At 42.6% G+C, this 18,595-nt stretch overlaps 1 protein-coding gene across 1 annotated transcript in view; it reads left to right on the top strand.

Annotated features, from left to right (window-relative positions):
• The window catches only part of LOC149473179 (uncharacterized), a 51,203-nt gene that overhangs the window by 7,663 nt on the left and 24,945 nt on the right, over positions 1-18,595 (top strand). The window contains exon 2 of the mRNA XM_089682916.1: positions 11,540-11,585. Within this exon, the coding sequence (XP_089539042.1) occupies positions 11,540-11,585 (46 nt within the window). The remainder of the gene's footprint in view (positions 1-11,539; positions 11,586-18,595) is intronic.

Raw genomic sequence — 18,595 nt, 5'->3', positions numbered from 1 at the left:
TCAACGAACCCCCCCCCCCCGGCAACAGGGAGAAAAACGCTCACCTTCACAGCTCCGGACATCACTGGGAACAAGAGTATACATACATACACCATCAAGCAGCCTGCAGCCTCTTTCAGATCCCATCTGGTACCCATGCCGCATATGTCCCTTCTTCCTGAGGGGGGTGCTGCCCCCCTGAAAAATGCTGCCCTAGGCAAATGCCTTGTAAATACACCCCTGCCCCTCTCCCTTGTCACATGATTTGACTGACGGCAGCGGGAGCCATTGGCTCAGCAAAGCCTGTGAGACAGGAAAGTGAGAGAAAAAAGCCGCCGCAGGCACAGCACTGGATCGAGTGAAGAAGGGGGTAAGTATAAGGGGTGGGGGGTGATACTTTTACCTAAACAATTTTTACCTTAATGCAAGGAATTCTTTAAAATAAAAAAATGTTTAGACTTTAGAACCACTTTAACTTCTCCTCTTTGTCCTTACAGCTGAGCTAAACCCTAAACTTGAATCCCTAACGCCAAATGTGTCCCTGCAGTAAAAGTCCTGCCTTATCCTGTATCAGGAGCAGACATTCAACAAACTTTTTATTAGATCATTAGATCCTTTCTTGGAAGCCAAAGACACAAACCACCATAGGAACATCATTGTGGGGAATAATGCCACTGAAGTATTTAGTATGCTGTTAATAGATTCAGCCCACCTGTGCTCACTCAAAATTAAAATATGAGTTTTATATGACATTGGTATATTTATCTATTACAGATACTTATATAGCGGTGTGAATTTACACAGCGTTTACACACATATACATTCACATCAGTCCCTAACCCTCAAGGGGCATACAATCTAAAGTCCCTAACTTACATTCATACATACACAGGCCAATTTAGACAGGAGCCAATTAACCTCCCAGCATGTTTTTTGAGTGTGGGAGGAAACCAGAGTACCCAGAGGAAACCCACACAGGCACAGGGAGAACATGCAAACTCCAGGCAGGTGGTGGTGTGGTTGGGATTTGAACCAACGACCCTAGTACTGCCAGGCAGAAGTGCTAACCATTTAGCCACTGTGCTGCCTAATATGATTTCCTACTGTTGTGGGCTACTTCATTTTGCAATCATTACAATTTGTAATCTCCCCTATTTGAATAAGCCTACAGATGTACAATCAGTGTTAGGCACACTGGGCCTGCACCCATGGGTGACAGAGACAAAGGCAGCTTTTCCCTATCTAGTCCCCGGTCACTAATTTTTCATCATCATCCACAGGCATGAATCATCTCATAAAAGTTGATATACACTCACCGGCCACTTTATTAGGTACACCTTGCTAGTATCGGGTTGAACCCCTTTTGCCTTCAGAACTGCCTTAATTCTTCATGGCATAGATTCATCAAGGTGTTGGAAACATTCCTCAGAGATTTTCTTCCATATTAACACGAGTTACTGTTGCCTTTCTATCATCTTGAACCAGTCTTCCCATTCTCCTCTGACATCAACAAGGCATTTTTGTCCACACAACCGCTGCTCACTGGATATTTTCTCTATGTTTGATGATTCTCTGCAAACCCTAGAGATGGTTGTGCGTGAAAATCTCAGTAGATCAGCAGTTTTTTAAGTACTCAGACCAACCCATCTGGCACCAATAACCATGCCGCGTTCAAAGTAACTTAAATCCCCTTTCTTCCCCATTCTGATGCTCGTTTTGAATTTCACCAAGTCATCTTCACTACGTATAGATGCCTAAATGCATTGAGTTGTCATGTGATTGACTGATTAGCAATTTGTGTTACTAGGCAATTAAATAGGTGTACCTAATAAAGAGGCCGGTGAGTGTACATGATACAAAATTCTAAGTCAGGTTAGGGTGAGTAAAATGAGCTGTCTTCTATTTGGAGGAACTGCCTCCCTGTTGGAACCAAATCACTTTGTCCCTCTTTCATATGCAATTCCTTTTTTTTATCCAAATGTTTAGATCTTTCTATAAATTCACAGTTTTAATCCACTCTCGTGCTGTTTTCTATACTTACCTTTTTCTGGCCAGTCACTTGAGGTGTTGGGTATTCTACCTCTTTGATATTCCCCTGGAACTGAGAGGTCCTTAACCTCCCTAGCAGTAATTCCCGAGTGTAGCTCGGGGTTAACTTTCAGTACCAAAAGCAGTAACCCCGAGCTACACTCGGGATTACCCTGCAGCGTTGCTCAGGAATTCCCTCCAGCACTTACCTTGTCCTGCGCTCCCGCGATGTCCCCCCTGCAGCGTCCCCTGCCATCTCCTCCAGCTGATGCCGGCATCCGTCTTCCGGGTTCCGTTCCCTGCGAGCGCCGGGACGTACGGGGGACGGAACCGGTGGGAAATTTAAAAATGTTAAAAGTGACATTCACTCAATACACTAAAATCACATAGTAAAACATTCCTGTATCAAACCATTTCACATACATTTTGTCCCGAGTGCTTTGTCCTGTGCCCTGCCTGCATTTTGACTGTTCTTTCTGCCTGGAAACTGAGAAACGTCCATGGCGTCCAAAAAGTGTCCCTTTAGGTCAAAAGCGGTTTTAGACCGGCTAGAGAACAGCGATAGTAGATCAGAACCACTTGCAGAATTGAGTGATAATGATTCGTGGGGGAAATTCGTCATCAGACACTGAAAACGATTTTGCGACTTTGCTCAGCGATGTGCGAACTTGGCGCTATATTTTAAATTTCAGTGTTTTTGGTTTGATTACATTATTGAATTAAATTTATTATTATATTATTATTTTTTATGATTATTTATTATATTATAATTTATGATTTCGTGTTTCAAATTTTAACATACCCGGGATGTTTACTAGACTCTTGTTCGGACAGATTTCAGTGAGTTATTCCTAAGAATTACAGGCCTACAATAAAAAAAAACATATTTCCATGCAAAAAAAGTACCACTTTGAGCACAGAAATGTGGACATAATCAGACCACTAGGGAGGTTAATAATTCAGGGAGCTCCATCATTATGTAAATGTTGCATGGTGCTGTGTTGACACCCACTATGGGTCGGGTCCATGACGCCCTGCCCTAACAGTATGTCCTTACCAGGGGCGGACTGACAACTCATGGGGCCCCCGGGCAATAAGGGATCATGGGGCCCCTGTGTCCTTGCCCAAACTCAAAAAAGCCTATGAAAAAGGTACCAGGGGCAACTCATGGGGCCCCCTACTTACCCCGGGCCCTCGGGCAGTGCCGGAGTTTCCAAATGGTCAGTCCGCCCCTGGTCCTTACTTTTCTGGTTGAAATGATGTCCACAATTACTGCAGAGAACAGCAGTGGAGAAGATGGGAGGATTACATTAAAGGATTTGTTTTATATTTTCACTACTGCTGGGGGAGCTTTTTAAAAAAAAACCAAATAAGTCTTTAGCTAACAAAGCTGACATACTACACTAATCCTTTCAGCCAAACTTTATATTACTGCATTTGTTATTATGAAAAGCTAGTATAAAGGAAAAGTTATAAAAAAGACCATGTAATCAGGGGTGGGCAGAAGCATGTCCCCTGCCTACTCAAAAAGTATTTTCACTCATCTCAGAAAGGTGGGAATTATGTTAAAAAGGATAATAATGACATAGGGGTCTGGGTTTGGGCTCTAAAAGTGATAGGTTCCATTGATGGATCTGTAGACCTGATCAGTTTAATATAGTAACCCTTCTAAGCCCAACCAGAATTTGTGAAGTGAAAAGCAGAAATTTATAATGGTCACTGATCAGACCATGTTGGGTTCTAGTCTAATAACAGCTGATGAGCCTTGAATTGCATGCTATCCGTATGGATGAGCAGAGATTGGATTTAGTTACTGAAAGGCCTTCAGTGGAATGCCGGAATATGTTGCTCTGTGATCCAGCAGTATCTTATTCTTGGATAATCAGAGGGGTTGAGCTCACACCTCCTGAATGTCAAGAGTGGACTGCAGACTGCCAACAGCATATTCTGTAATTTACAGTGGTATTAACCCACATTGATTGCATAATACATCCTATTAGAGGAGCTACGTAAAGTAAATACGAGGCCTGTAGCCTTTTCAGCTGTCGTCCTAGGGTGTCCCTTCTAGATAACAGACCTTTAAGGCCTAGGTAGTAATGAAAATGCTGACCTTGTTCTTAGAGTTTGGAAACATTTAGATTGATGATAAATGGAGCTAAGAAAGCTGGAGCAGATATGGATCTGTTAACCAAAAGTTACATTTTTCTTCGGTTGTCAGAAACTAGTTGTATTCATACTTTTCGTAATCCAATAGAGATGCAGCCAATACTTGGGGGGAGTTCTAGAACTTGGGAACCTTTTGGATGTAATACAAAAAATATTACCATTTATCCCTAGACAGATAAATAACCGTACGTCTACAGTATGAAAACCCTAAAAATTCACTTTTATTTTCTACCATTTAGCCAGTTAAATAAACCACCTAAAATGTTTTGTTATATTTGTACAATAAGTGCAGAAATGTACCCATTAATCATGTCAGAAAATCAGAGCTGTCCCGTGTTCACATTCTGTTTTATGTCAAGGAGTTTTAATAGCTCTCTTAGTTGGCATTGTGGGACTACATAAATGATTAGTCTGTATGTTGTGCATAATAACATAGGGGGGGGTTTGACTAGTTAAGCAACAAAAATCTTGGCAGGGCTGACACCACCAAGTCCAGAAAAATGTTCTGTGTTGTCAGCCCACAACAGGGCATTTTGGGTATTTTCTTTGTTTCTATTATAAAATTTTGCAAACAGGTTATTTTTCTCCTTCGCTAATGTACGTTGCTGAGGCTGCACTGATAGGTGGCACTGATGGACACTGATGAGGTGGCATAGATAGGCGGCACTGATAGGCTGCACTGATGAGGTGGCACTGATGAGGTGGTACTGGTGGGCTATGATGATGCTGCACTGATATGCAGCAATAATGGCCACTGATAGGCTGCACTGACTGATGGCACTGATGGGCGCAACTGCTGGGTGGCACTGGTGGGCACTGGTGAGAGGCACTGCTGGGCACTGCTGGGCGGCACTGCAGGGCACTGATCATCAGTACCCTGATGATCAGTGCCAATCTGCTCTGTGACAGCTGCCAATGATCGGCAGTACTTTCCTCACGCTATGACAGAGTGAGGAAAGTGCTGCCGATAACCGGCAACTGTATTTACTCCGTGATCTGCTGTGTCATTGGACATAGCTAATCACATGGTAAAAGGCCGTTGTGATTGGCCTTTCACCTCATCACATGATCAGCTGAGTCCGTAGGATACAGCGATCACGGAGATCGCCGGGTGCAAGCCACTGGGGAAGCATGGGAGGGCGCATTCTGGGAGGACATCATATGACACCCTCCCAGAACTGGACAACTGCCCTGTAGCCGTCATTTGGGTATAGCGCGGTTACCAATTGGTTAAAGGTTCCAACTAAGTCATTAATTTTCTGTATAGTGATATACATTTTTTAACAATTGACAGAATGGAGTTATTTACTAAAACTAGAGGGCACAAAATCAGGTGCAGCTCTGCATTGAAACCAGCTTCCAGGTTTTCTTGCCAAAGCTTAACTGAACAAGCTGAGGTTAGAAGCTGATTGGCTGCCATGTCCAGCTGCACCAGATTCTGAATGCACCAGTTTTAGTAAATCCCCCCCCCCAATGTGTCATTTATTGTATGAGCTAGTGTGATAATAAGGTTATGACCCTAAGGGGTTTATTTACTAAAGCTGGAGAGTGCAAAATCATGCTCACTTCTGCATAGAAACCAATCGGCTTCGAGTTTTTATTGCCAAAGCTTAATTGAACAAGCTGAGGTTAGAAGCTGATTGGTTTCTGTGCAGAAGGGAGTCTGATTTTGCACTCTCCAGCTTTAGTAAATAAACCCCTTAAACTAGAGTCAGCAGCGTATTGGATCACTTTATTAAATGAAAACAGCCAATTCTGATTTTTATGGTTGAGTAGTCTTTGGTTTTTCCAGAACCAGAAATGAATCTGGTCAGTATGTTTAAAAGTGCCTCATTTGCAATTACATTGCTCAAAAAAATTAAAGGAACACTTTTAATCAGAGTATAGAATCAAGTCAGTTAAACCCCTGGGATATTGATCTGGTCAGTTAACAAATGCACTAGATGGGCAACAGTGAGACAACCCCCAAAACAGGAATGGTTTTACTGGTGGAGGCCAATGAAATTGTTTTCCCTACTCATCTTTTCTGACTGTTTTTTACTAGTTTTGCATTTGGCTAGGGTCAGTGTCACTCCTGGTAGCATGAGAAAACACCTGGACCTTACAGAGGTTGCACAGGCAGTCCTACTCCACCAAGATGGTATATCAATACGTGCCATTGCCAGAAGGTTTGCTGTGTCTCCCAGCACATTCTCAAGAGCATGGAGGAGATTCCAGGAGACAGGCAGTTACTCTAGGAGAGCTGGACAGGGCCATAGAAGGTCCTTAACCCATCAGCAGGACCGGTATCTGCTCCTTTGTGCAAGGAGGAACAGGATGAGTACTGCCAGAGCCCTACAAAATGACCTCCAGCAGGCTACTGGTGTGAATGTCTCTGACCAAACAATCAGAAACAGACTTCATGAGGGTGGCCTGAGAGCCCAACATCCTCTAGTAGACCCTGTGCTCACTGCCTGGCACCATAGAGCTCAATTGCCATTTTGCATTGAACACCAGAATTGGCAGGTCCACCACTGGCACCCTGTGCATTTCACAGATGAGAGCAGGTTCACCCTGAGCACATGTGACAGGCGTGAAAGGGTCTGGAGAAGCCGTGGAGAACGTTATGCTGCCTGTAGCATCAGTCAGCATGACAGTTTTGGTGGTGGGTCAGGTCAGTGATGGTCTGGGGAGGCATATCCATGGAGGGACACACAGACCTCTACAAGCTAGACAATGGCACCCTGACTGCCATTAGGTATCGGGATGAAATCCTCTGACCCATTGTCAGACCCTACGCTGGTGCAGTGGGTCCTGGGTTCCTCCTGGTGCACAACAATGCCCAGCCTCATGTGGGAAGAGTATGCAGGCAGTTCCTGGAGGATGAAGGAATTAATACCATTGAATGGCCCCCACACTCGCTTGACCTAAATCTAATAGAACACCTCTGGGATATCATATTTCGGTCCATCAGACGCTGCCAGGTTGCACCTCAGACTGTCCAGGAGCTCAGTGATGCCCTGGTCCAGATCCGGGAGGAAATACCCCAGGACACCATCCGTCGTCTCATTACGAGCATCCCCCAACGTTGTCAGGCATGCATACAAGCACGTGGGGGCCATACAAACCACTGAGTACCATTCTGAGTTGCTGCACATACATTTCAGCAAAATGGACTTGCCTGCTGCATACTTTTTTCACTTTGATTTTTGGGGTGTCTTTGAATTCAGTCCTCTGTAGGTTGATCATTTTCATTTCCATTAAACAATGGGGCATCCTTATGTTCCTAATACATTACCCAGCCCATACCAGTATAGATATCCAGCATGAGATTTTTCCCCATTGAGATCTGATGTGTTTTCAAAGTGTTCCTTTAATTTTTTTGAGCAGGGTATATGTTCAAGCCACACTGCCTTGTCAAGGCCTTTCTGTACAGTGCAGTCCTAGCTCCAATCTATGAGGACCTCCACGTTGGAGCATAAATAGTAATAGATAAATTTAGGGCAGGTATGCCTGGAGTCAGTCCATTCCTCGGTAAAGGCACAGGAACACACCAGAAGCCCAGCACAGCACATTGGAGCTGAAGGTTTCCTATGTGTCCTTGCACCAATTCCTGCAAGCTAAACAAAAATGACAACCTTCCCAATTTATAACTAGCTTTTAGAGTGAGGTACAAATGGAAGGGCTTTGCAAAGAGCAAACAAGGCAAAATGTATTTCTCATCACACTTATCATCTAGCCAGCAAAGGCTCATAGTCTAGAGCAGGGGTAGGCAACCGTGGCACTCCAGCTGTGGTGAAACTACAAATCCCATCATGCCCCTAGGAGTCATGCCTGTGGCTGTAAAAGCCCTACGATGCCTCATGGGATGTACAATTATACCACAGCTGAAGTGCCGAGGTTGCCTTCCTTGCCCCCCTTCACATCAGTTTCCCCTTTACATCTGTGTCCTCAGTCCCTGCTTTACACATCAGTCCCCCTTTCCCTTTACATCAGTGTCCTCAGTCCCCCTTTCACATCACAGCCCCCTCCCCTTTACATCACAGTCCACTTCACATCAGAGCCCCCCTTTACATCCCAGTCCGACCTTTACATCACAGCCCCCCTTCTTTATATCACAACCCACACCATTTACATCAGTAACCTCATTCCCTTCTTTACATCAGTATTCCCAGTTCCCTCTTCACTTCACAGTCCTACCCCTTTTACATCACAGTCCCGCTTACCTGTTACATCAGTGTCCTCAGTCCCCCCTTCACATCATGGTGTCCCCCCTTTACATCACAGTTCCCCCTTAATATCACAGCCCCCCCCATTGCCATCAGTGTCTTCCCCCCTTCATATCACAGTCTTCCCCCTTTACATCACAGACCCCTCTTACATCACAGCCCCCTCCCCTTTACATCACAGACCCCTCTTACATCACAGCCCCCTCCCCTTTACATCACAGTGCCCTCTCCTTTACATCACAGTCCCCTTTTTACAGCAGTGTCCTCCCTTCACATCATGGTGACAGCAGCAGCAGTAGCAGTCACTCCCTTGAGAGGAATCCCAAGCTGCTGACAGTAGCGCTGTCACTTGGTCTGGGTTCGGACCACAGTCCTTCATTTAGTGATGTCTGGGCTAGAGTTAGGACTGCACTATATAGAGGGGCCTTGACCAGGCAGTGTGGCTTCCACATATACGAGGTGGTATCAAAAAGATTCAAAACTAGTTTTGTAACACGCCAACAGATGGCAGCACATTCTGCACGCAGAGTCACAGGGAGCATCGACCTTCATAAGTCAGTGTGCTGAAAGACATCGTCCTGTGTACATCAGAAGCTGTGCAACTGGTGCTATTCTGACCACATGCGTTACCACGTCTGCTATTTCATCATGGACAGCATGTTAGAACAAAGAGCAAACATGAAATTCTGCATGAAACTGGGCAAATCTGCTCCAGAGAAATTTGACATATTTCTGCAAGTTTATGGTGATGCTTAAATGAGTCTTTTTGAGGTGTTTTGAATGGCACACGTTCTTCAAGATCTGAAGAACATCACTAGAAGATGATGAGAGATTAGGAAAACTTTCAACGAGCTCAACCCCTGAAAACGCCCTTTTCCAGAAGATGAAGATCCACCTCAAAGGTTGCCGTTTTGACAACATTGCGGAGATCAAGCGATTTGCCCAGTTTCACACAGAATTCCACATTTGCTCTTTGTTCTAACTTGCTGTCCATGATGAAATAGCAAACGTGGTAACACACGTGGTCAGAATAGCACCAATTGCACAGCTCCCAATGTACACAGGACGATGTCTTTTAGCACACTGACTTACGAAGGTTGGTGCTCCATGTGCAGGTGTGTGCAGCCTTGTGCTGCCATCTGTTGACGTGTTACAAAACTAGTCTCAAAACGTTTTGATACCACTTTGTATTTGCAAATGTTGTGCAACTAAAACTTCTGTTTTTTACACAAATTGATTTGTTTTTTTCTATCTCATGCCATTTAGCATGAGGTTGTACCTTTCCTTCCCTGATCCTTACAGTAAGAGACACAAAATTTCACCCGGTTATCCCCAGTGCGCATGATGAGAATATCGGAGGACTGATGGTCCCTTTTTTTTGCATGCTAGTCTCAAATCGAAAACCAATAGATTACTAAAGTTACGAAAGTTCTCATAAGAAGTGATGTAGTCTAGTGTAGTGTATTGTATTGCAATGTATTCTATGGTTTTTGAGAATGCACTGTCTTGGTCACTATACTAATTACACGAAAATCATTTGTTCTGTTATCTTACAAGAAACATTTTTGTGCTTCTCCCTTCGAATATTTGTGCATGAACTGCCGTACTAACAAATAGATTATTGGACAATTGCTCTAAATGCACTTTTCTTTCGTCTGATTTTCTCATTGTATGTTCTAGGCATTAGTCTTTGCTGCTGCCTACAGAGACCCTATCTCTGGCCATTTAAACCTCTCCTGCTTCCAGCAGTTATTTTGGCAGTGCTCAAGGTTTTACCCTGTATTAGAGATGAATTGTTGGGATTTCATATTGCAACTTTGACTACTGACTCTGATTGCAAAGGGTCATAAGAATACCGCTTTGGGTTCTCTTCTAGAATCATTGTCTGACCTGCCTGCAGCCTTAGTGGCTTCTGAGCATTTGGCTGCAGAGACTATCTGATAAAGAGTCTCTTAAATCCTTGTGAGAAGAGGTTGTCCCCGAGGAGTTGTAGGCAGCTGTCATAACTCTCAGGCTAAGAGAGGCTCTTATTGATGGAGTGCATGCCAACATTAAAGCAGACCTTGCCCCTTCCACTAAAAATCAGCATGCAGATCTGCCTGGAGGACCTTAAACTCAAAGATGAGGGCTGAACTTGTGAACAAAGGACTAAGTAGCAGCCTTGCAAATCTGCAAACCAGTTCCCTGGCCTTGCAGGAATATTTATTTATTTCAGGTACTTATATAGCGCCGTCAATTTGCGCAGCGCTTTACATATATTTTGTACATTCACATCAGTCCCTAACCCTCAAGGGGCGTACAATCTAAGGTCCCTAACTCACATTCATACATACACATACTAGGGACAATTTGGACAGGAATCAATTCACCTACCAGCATGTCTTTGGAGTGTGGGAGGAAAACGGAGTACCCAGAGGAAACCCACGCAAGCACAGGGAGAACATGCAAAATCCATGCAGGAGGTGCCATGGTCGGGAATCAAACCCATGACCCATTTACTGCAAGGCCAACTTGCTAACCATTAAGCCACTGTGCGCGAATATGAAGGCTTAGAACCCCCTTCATTTCTAAACTGGTTTCAGTCGTTCACCTCAACCTGAACATTGTTCTTTCAACTCTTTTTGCAGCTCCAGTGCATCAGAAGGAAATTTCCCATTCATTGCCTGGATGTAGGCTGCTTCCGTTAGAAAGACTGAGTCTTATTTGTGCCATTCCTGATTGTGCCCCTAAAGGGGAACCAGCTTCTTGTTCCACTACTTCTTGATGGCTAAGGCACACATTTTTTTTCACGTTTATGGTCTTGAGGATAGGGTTCCACCCAACCCTGCCAAGACACATTCTATTAGACCAGTGAGTGCTTTTTGGGCTTTTTGGCATCGGGCAACTGTTTTACAGAGTTGTAGCTGGTGCTCTGTTCACACATTCAGTCCTCATCTATAATGCCATCTTCAGGTGTAAAGTCCTCTTTGACCTTCAGGCAGTCCCCAGTTCTGTAGCTTGGCTTCTGTGGGCCTGTTGATGCTTTGTTACAGATGGACAGCTTTTGGATATCTCAGTTGTCTTTAAATCTAGTGTTCCTCAATGAATGAGAAATAAAAAACAGGAGCTTTGTAATTACCATTACATGATTTTAAACTGTGATATTGCTTATATTCTAGGAGAAGTCAGCTGAACCTGCTGTTGAGAATATCATGGATGAAATAGGTGAGTCAGACAAACTTTTCTACCTTTTTCACCTCTGGAAAAAAAAAAACTTTATCTGCTATGTAAAACCACAAGGAATTTTGATTTAGTAACATTAGAAAGAACTTTAAAAGAAACGTCATTGCTAATAGTGATGTCAAAACTCCTGATCTACATACACGCTCTGGTCCAGTGACTTAGACAGTACTAAAACCACCGAATTAGCATGACAGCCAGGCAACTTTGCATTTTATGAAGAAGAATATAGCAGTGGTAGCCTCTTTATCTTCTTAGTGTAGATTTTAATAGAAATGTGGCTCAAACATTTTTTAGGACCCATGCACACTGGGCATTTAGCCCCAGTGCATGAGGCTTCGGGACTTATGTGTGGACAGAGAACACAAGTGCATCATCCAGCCCCATTGCCAGCAGGCTGCCAAATTCTAAAAGAGGCTGACAGCTGCTGCAGCTGGATGGGGCTGGATAGTTCACCAAGCAGTACTTGCACTTAGGGCATTATGCACCCAGGGACGAATGCCTGGAACACAAGCAGTCTACTTTCCGGGCATTTGTCCCAGGGAGCTTACTGCCCTAAACATTAGTAATGCTAGGCGCACCATCCAGCCCCATCCAGTTGCAGCAGCTTTCAGCCTTTCTTAGAGTTTGACAGACTGCCGGCAGCAGGGCTGTATGGCGCACCTCTGTCCTCCATCCGCACCTAAATGCCAGAGCTTCATGCACCTGACATAACTGCCCAGTGTACATGGGGCCTTGGGAACTGGATTGAGCTGGAGAGGTGGGAGTGTCAGGTTTTTAGTGTGGTTTGTGTCTCCACTTCTGCTCAGTTTTGGCTTGAGTTCCACTTTAACCACTTGCTTCCCAAGCCTAATTTGCCATTTTTCTCCTACATGTAAAAATCATAATTTGTTTTACAATAAAATTGCCCAGAACCCCCAAACATTATGTGTGTGTGTGTGTGTGTGTGTGTTAAGCAGAGGCCCCTAGAGAATAATATGGCAAGTGTTACAACTTTTTATGTTTCACAGTTTTTTTTCAAACACTATTTTTTGAGAAAAATAAATTTTAATGAATTTTAATGCAAAAAATCCCCACAATATATAACCCAATTTTTTGTAAAGTATATAAGATGATGTCACGCCGAGTAAATAGATGCCTAACATGTCATGCTTTAAAATTGCACATGCTTGCTGAATGGCGCCAAACTATGGTACTTAAAAGTCTCCATAGGCACTTTAAAAATGAAAAATGATGGAGTATTTTTAGCCATCACACATGTGGAATTATTATTAGAGGCTTTTGGTAGTATTTATAGTTATCATTCTCTTAGATTGTAAGCTCCAAGGGGCAGGGCCCTCCTAACCCTCTTGTATTGAACTGTATTGTTGCTGTATTATCTCCCGTTATATTGTAAAGCGCTGAGCAAACTGTTAGCGCTATATAAATCCTTTATAATAATAATAATTATTATTATTATTATACAGGATTTATATAGCGGCAACAGTTTGCTCAGCGCTTTACAATATAACGGGAGATAATACAGCAACAATACAGTTCAATACAAGAGGGTTAGGAGAGCCTGATCCTGGGAGCTTACAATCTAGGAGGGAGGGGCTAGTGGTACCAAAGGTAATAACTGTGGGGGATGGACTGGTAGGAGGAATAGAAGATTCCATTATTAGCTGAGGGCAGGATAGGCTTCCCTGAAGAGATAGGTTTTCAGAGATCACCTAAAAGTGAACAGAGTAGGTGATAGTCTGATAAATTGGGGTAGAGAGTAATTCTGTTCATGAGAAAGTGCGGGTGCTGGGTAGCTGTCTTTAGGCCAAGCCAGTGCCTTGAACATCCTAGGTGGAGAGTTGCTGACATAAATCCAATTGTATGATAAGCCTCCAAGAAATTGTATTTTTTAGTTTGGGCAGACTTACAGACTTGTATTGTTTCTTTTCCTCATACTTTGCGCTGAAAGCTGTCCCTCTGAAAGTTGGGAGTTGGGAACTGGCTACTACCATGTACATACATAATTAAATACAAAGTTATTAAAAAAAACTTGTGAGGACAGGAATGTAAAATCTGTTATTGCTTACCTAGAGAGTCACTGACCTGGGACAGGTATACAGTCTACCAAGTCTGAAGTCCCATTCTTGTTCGAAAGGTTCCAGGCTGGTGACTCACTAGGTAGAAAAAGACAGCAAGTCAGCAGTGGCAGCATTTAAAGTGGAGTTCCTGCCCCCGCCACCCCCCAAAAAAAGAAATTAAAAGTCAGCAGCTGCAAATACTGTGGATGCTGACTTTTAATAGTAGGGCACTTACCTGTCCAGGGATCCAGCATTGTCTTGATCCTGAGCCGATTCTTTAATTGGCTGTCGAGTGCTGGCACCGCCATCATGACTAAGGGAAACTGGCAGTGAAGTTGCGGCTTCACCGCTGGTTTCCTACTGCACATGCAGGAAGTGCGCTGCGCTTTGTGAATGGGCTGCAGTCCTCTAGGACCTTGTAAGTTCCCTAGAGGGCTGCCATGGGGGGGGGGGTGCAAAACTTCCAGCTCAGTTCACTGCGGTCAAAACCAAGTACCTGCTCCCCCCCAAAAGGTGCCAAATATGGCAACGGAGGGGGGGGGGGGAAGGCAGAAAGAAAAGCGGAGCTTCCACTTTTGGGTGGAACTCCGCTTTAAGACTCTCCAAGTTTTCCTGGTATAGAACTGATCGCTAAACACAAATGCATTTCCAAATGACACTTCATAAGGACTTCATAATGGCCAGAGCACCTGTAGTGTAGATCAGTGTTTCTCAATTTTTTTTCTGTCAAGGCACTCTTTAAAATTCTGCACAATCTTGAGGCACCCCATCCTAAAATGTAAAAACTAAACTAAAAGTTCTACATAATGCAGCAACATCCACACATGCAGGACACCCAATGTAAAAGGCGATTTTTTTTTTTTTTTAATTTAAATATTTATTAAGTTTTTCATGTTAATACAAAATCCCAAAAAAGGGAAAAAATTCTCATACAAATAAACATTTATAACATTTCTATCTTTCCCTTACTAAAAACTCTTTTCCTTCCCATCCCACTACCCCCCCTTCCCTCCCCTCATCCCCCCTCCTCCCCCTCTGCAGACTCTAGCTCATTCTACTCTCTTGAGGCTTGTTACTTTTTTACTAACATCCTAGTTCATATTTTCCTATATTTCTCTTTCAGTCCTGCTCTTTCCCATTTTTCCCATCTCTTAGAATAAACTCTCATCCTATCTTCCTGCATATGGTATGATCTTTCCATTCTACCTATCTGGTTTACCCTATTGATCCAGTCTTCCTCCTTCGGTACCTCAGCCTTCCACCAATACTTAGGTATCAACCCTTTCGCCGCATTCACGAAGTACCAAATACCTGAATCTTTATATTTATTTACAGATGTCTCCACATTGTGTAGGAGGCACGTCGTTGGGTCTAATCCTATGTCAATTTCAGTTATTTCTTTAAACAATTTGACTATTATCTTCCAAAAAGTCTGGATTTTTGGACATTCCCACCATATGTGATACACCGTGCCCATTTCTCCACATCCTCTCCAGCACTTATTTGAGCTTTCCCCATTCATCTTGTGCTCTACACTCGGTGTAATGTGCCAACGTGTCATACACTTATAATTAACCTCAACCTCTCTCATACTAACATTATCGTGTATCAATCTAAACATCTTTCTCTGACTATCTTCATCAAACCCAACCCCCATATCTCTTTCCCATTTTGTGATAAAAGTTAACTTTGTGTTTGTGTCTAATTCTGTGAGTATTTTATACACTTTTGAAATACCGTGCTTCCCATCCCTTCGTGTCTCCAACAACCTTTCAAACATATTCCACTCCTGTTTTGTTCTCAGGGGTTTCGGTAGATTTCCAATAAAACATTTCAATTGATGATATTTCCACTCATCTATTCTAACAAAAATATCTCCCTTTTTCTCTATTAAGTCTTTGAGTGATCTCAATTCCCCCTCCACCAAAACATCTCTCAGTTGGGTATCCTCCTTTCTAAACCATCTCCCTGATATCTTATTCTTTCCCGGGGGAAAGTAATCAGTATTTGTGAGAGGCATTAATATAGAATTAAATTCCCATTTCATGTTTTTGTGTAAGTTGTCCCATACCCTAAGAACATTTAAAGTGTAGATACTTGTGCTTTCTTTGATTCCCCTGAACTGTGGTGGAACCCATATCATCTGGTTCAATCTAATGCCACTAAGATCATTTTCAATTGTTACCCAACTTTTCCCTTTATGGTTAAATGACCAGTCATATATTCTTGCTAAAACCACTGCTTTATAGTATCTCTTGACATCTGGTAGACCCAATCCCCCTCTCTCTTTAGTCCTACTCAATGTTTCATATGCTATTCTGGGTTTTTTATTCTTCCATATGTATCTTGTTAACATTTTTTTCATTATCTTAAAGAAGGCTTCTGGGATTTTAATTGGTACCATTTGAAATCTATACAGTATTTTAGGCATAATTACCATTTTGACTAGGTTTATACGTCCTATCCAGGATGGATTTCCTCCTTCTAGTCTTTTTAAATCTTCCCTGATCTCATTTATCAAAGAGATATAGTTTAATCTATATAAATGCTTAGATGAGGCCGTGAGTTTTATTCCTAGGTATTTTATCTCTTTTTCTCTCCATATAAAGGGGAATTCTTTTTGTAGTTTTTCTTTTTCATTCTTTAATATATTAATATTCAGGATCTCTGTTTTCATTGGATTAATTTTTAAATTTGATAGTTCACCGTACTCCTTCAAAATCTTCATTATATTTGGGAGAGTTATTCGGGGGTTCCCCACATAGAACAATAAGTCGTCCGCAAAGGCTGCTACTCTATGTTCTATGGATTCTATCTGAATTCCCTTTATCGATCCACTATTTCTTATTATTGACAACAAAGGTTCGAGTGACAATACATATAGCAGGGGGGACAGTGGGCAGCCTTGTCTTGTACCATTAGACATTCCAATGGGTTCTGATCTCTCCCCATTTACCGTGATGATTGCAGTAGGCTCCCTATATAATTTACTTATCCACTCTCGCATTCTATCACCTATCCCCAGCACTTTTAAGTTGTCCATCATAAAGCCCCAGTCCACTCTATCAAATGCCTTCTCTGCATCAATCAACAAGAGCGCCACCGGGGCTTTCCCTTTTCTACTTTTCTGAATAAGCATCAGGGTTCTCAAGCCGTTATCTCTGCCTTCTCTCCCCGGTACAAAGCCCACCTGGTCTCCATGGATCCACTCAGGCAACAGATCCCTCAACCTGTTCGCCAACACCTTTGCATACAGTTTAGTATCAGTGTTCAATAATGAGATAGGTCTATAGCTGGAGCACTGAGATGGATCTTTTCCCTCCTTGTGAATAAGTACTACATGGGCCTGTAGGGATTCTCTCCTCACTTCCATCCCACCTCCCAGAGCATTCATATATTTCTCCAACTTGGGTAACAGTACTTCACTAAATTTCTTATAGTACTTAACTGTATAACCATCCGGACCTGGGCTTTTTCCCCCGCCTGTGCTTTTTAATGCTTTTTTAATTTCTTCCTGGGAAATTTCTGCGTCTAGGGAGTTCAACTGTGCTTCACTTAGTTTTGGTAAACCCGCATTTTTTAAGTATGTCATCTTTTTTTTTATTAATTCCCTCTTGAGCTTCTTTTAGAGGGCCTTGGGGACTAATATTATATAACTTTTTGTAATACTCCGTAAATACTTTAATAATCTCTTTATTTGAGTGGACCAACTCCCCCTTTGAACTTTTTATCTTTTCTATATAGTTCCTATTTTTCTTTTTTTCAAAGCTCTCATTAGATATCTTCCTGGTCTGTCTCCCCATCTATATCTCTCATTCAAAACCCTGTTGTATACTCTTCTCTTCTCCTCATCCATCAAACTCTCTAGTTCATCTTTTTTATCCAATAACTTCTGTCTCGAATCTTTTGTTATTTTCTTCTTATGTATCTGCTCCAAGTCCAATATTTCTTTTAATAGCCCACTGATCCACTCTCTTCTTTCCTTTTTCTTCCTTGCTCCTGCCGCAATCAAGATACCTCTTATGAATACCTTATGGCTTTCCCAGACTGTAGCTATCGATACTTCATCTGTTTCGTTCTCCTTAAAGTATACCTTGATCTCTTTCTCGATTTTCTGAACTACATCCTCATCCAGGAGAAGAACCTCATTTAACCTCCACCCTAATCCTCCAGACCCCCTTCTTCCCCATCCCATTTTCATTACGAGCGGAGCATGATCCGAGAACGTCCTTGTCTCTATATCAATTTTAACCAGATGATCTATATGTTGATGGTCTATTAAGATGTAGTCTAATCTCGAGTATATCTCATGTGCACTAGAGAAGAAGGTATAGTCTCTGTCTTTCATATGCGTTATTCTCCAGGTATCCACTAGTTGACATTCATGCATCACTTTCTTCAAAGCTCTCAGAGACCTACTCCCCTCTCTCTGCACAGAAGAGGTATTATCCCATTGTGGGTCCATACAGAAATTTAGGTCTCCAGCTACTATCAAACGCCCTTTTTTAAATTCCATCAATTTTTTCAACAGACCCTTCATATACATCTCCGGATTTTTATTAGGGCAGTATATATTGGCTAGAGTACACTCCATCCCCTGAAGTCTACCTCTCAAGAATAAAAACCTCCCCTCTGGGTCGGTTCTTCTATCCTCCAGCTCAAATCTCATATTCTTTGCCAAACCTATTGCAACCCCTTTTGCTCTTTTAATTGGAGAATCTGCATAATACCATATTGGATAGTGTTTGGATTTCAATTTCACGTTTGCCTCTATCTCAAAGTGCGTCTCCTGTAAAAATACCACTGACGTCGCCCTATGATGTAACTCATTAAATAACCTAAATCTCTTCCCTGGACAACTCAGCCCATTCACATTATAGGTTATAAACTGTATTTCTTCCATCATTCCCAATTAACTCTATCTCTCTTCCAAAT

This window comes from Staurois parvus, unplaced genomic scaffold, assembly GCF_062004578.1.
Source record: "Staurois parvus isolate SC_StPar_1 unplaced genomic scaffold, SC_StPar_1.0 ptg000018l, whole genome shotgun sequence".
NCBI lineage: Eukaryota > Metazoa > Chordata > Amphibia > Anura > Ranidae > Staurois > Staurois parvus.
This window is presented reverse-complemented; position numbering and strand designations above follow the sequence as displayed.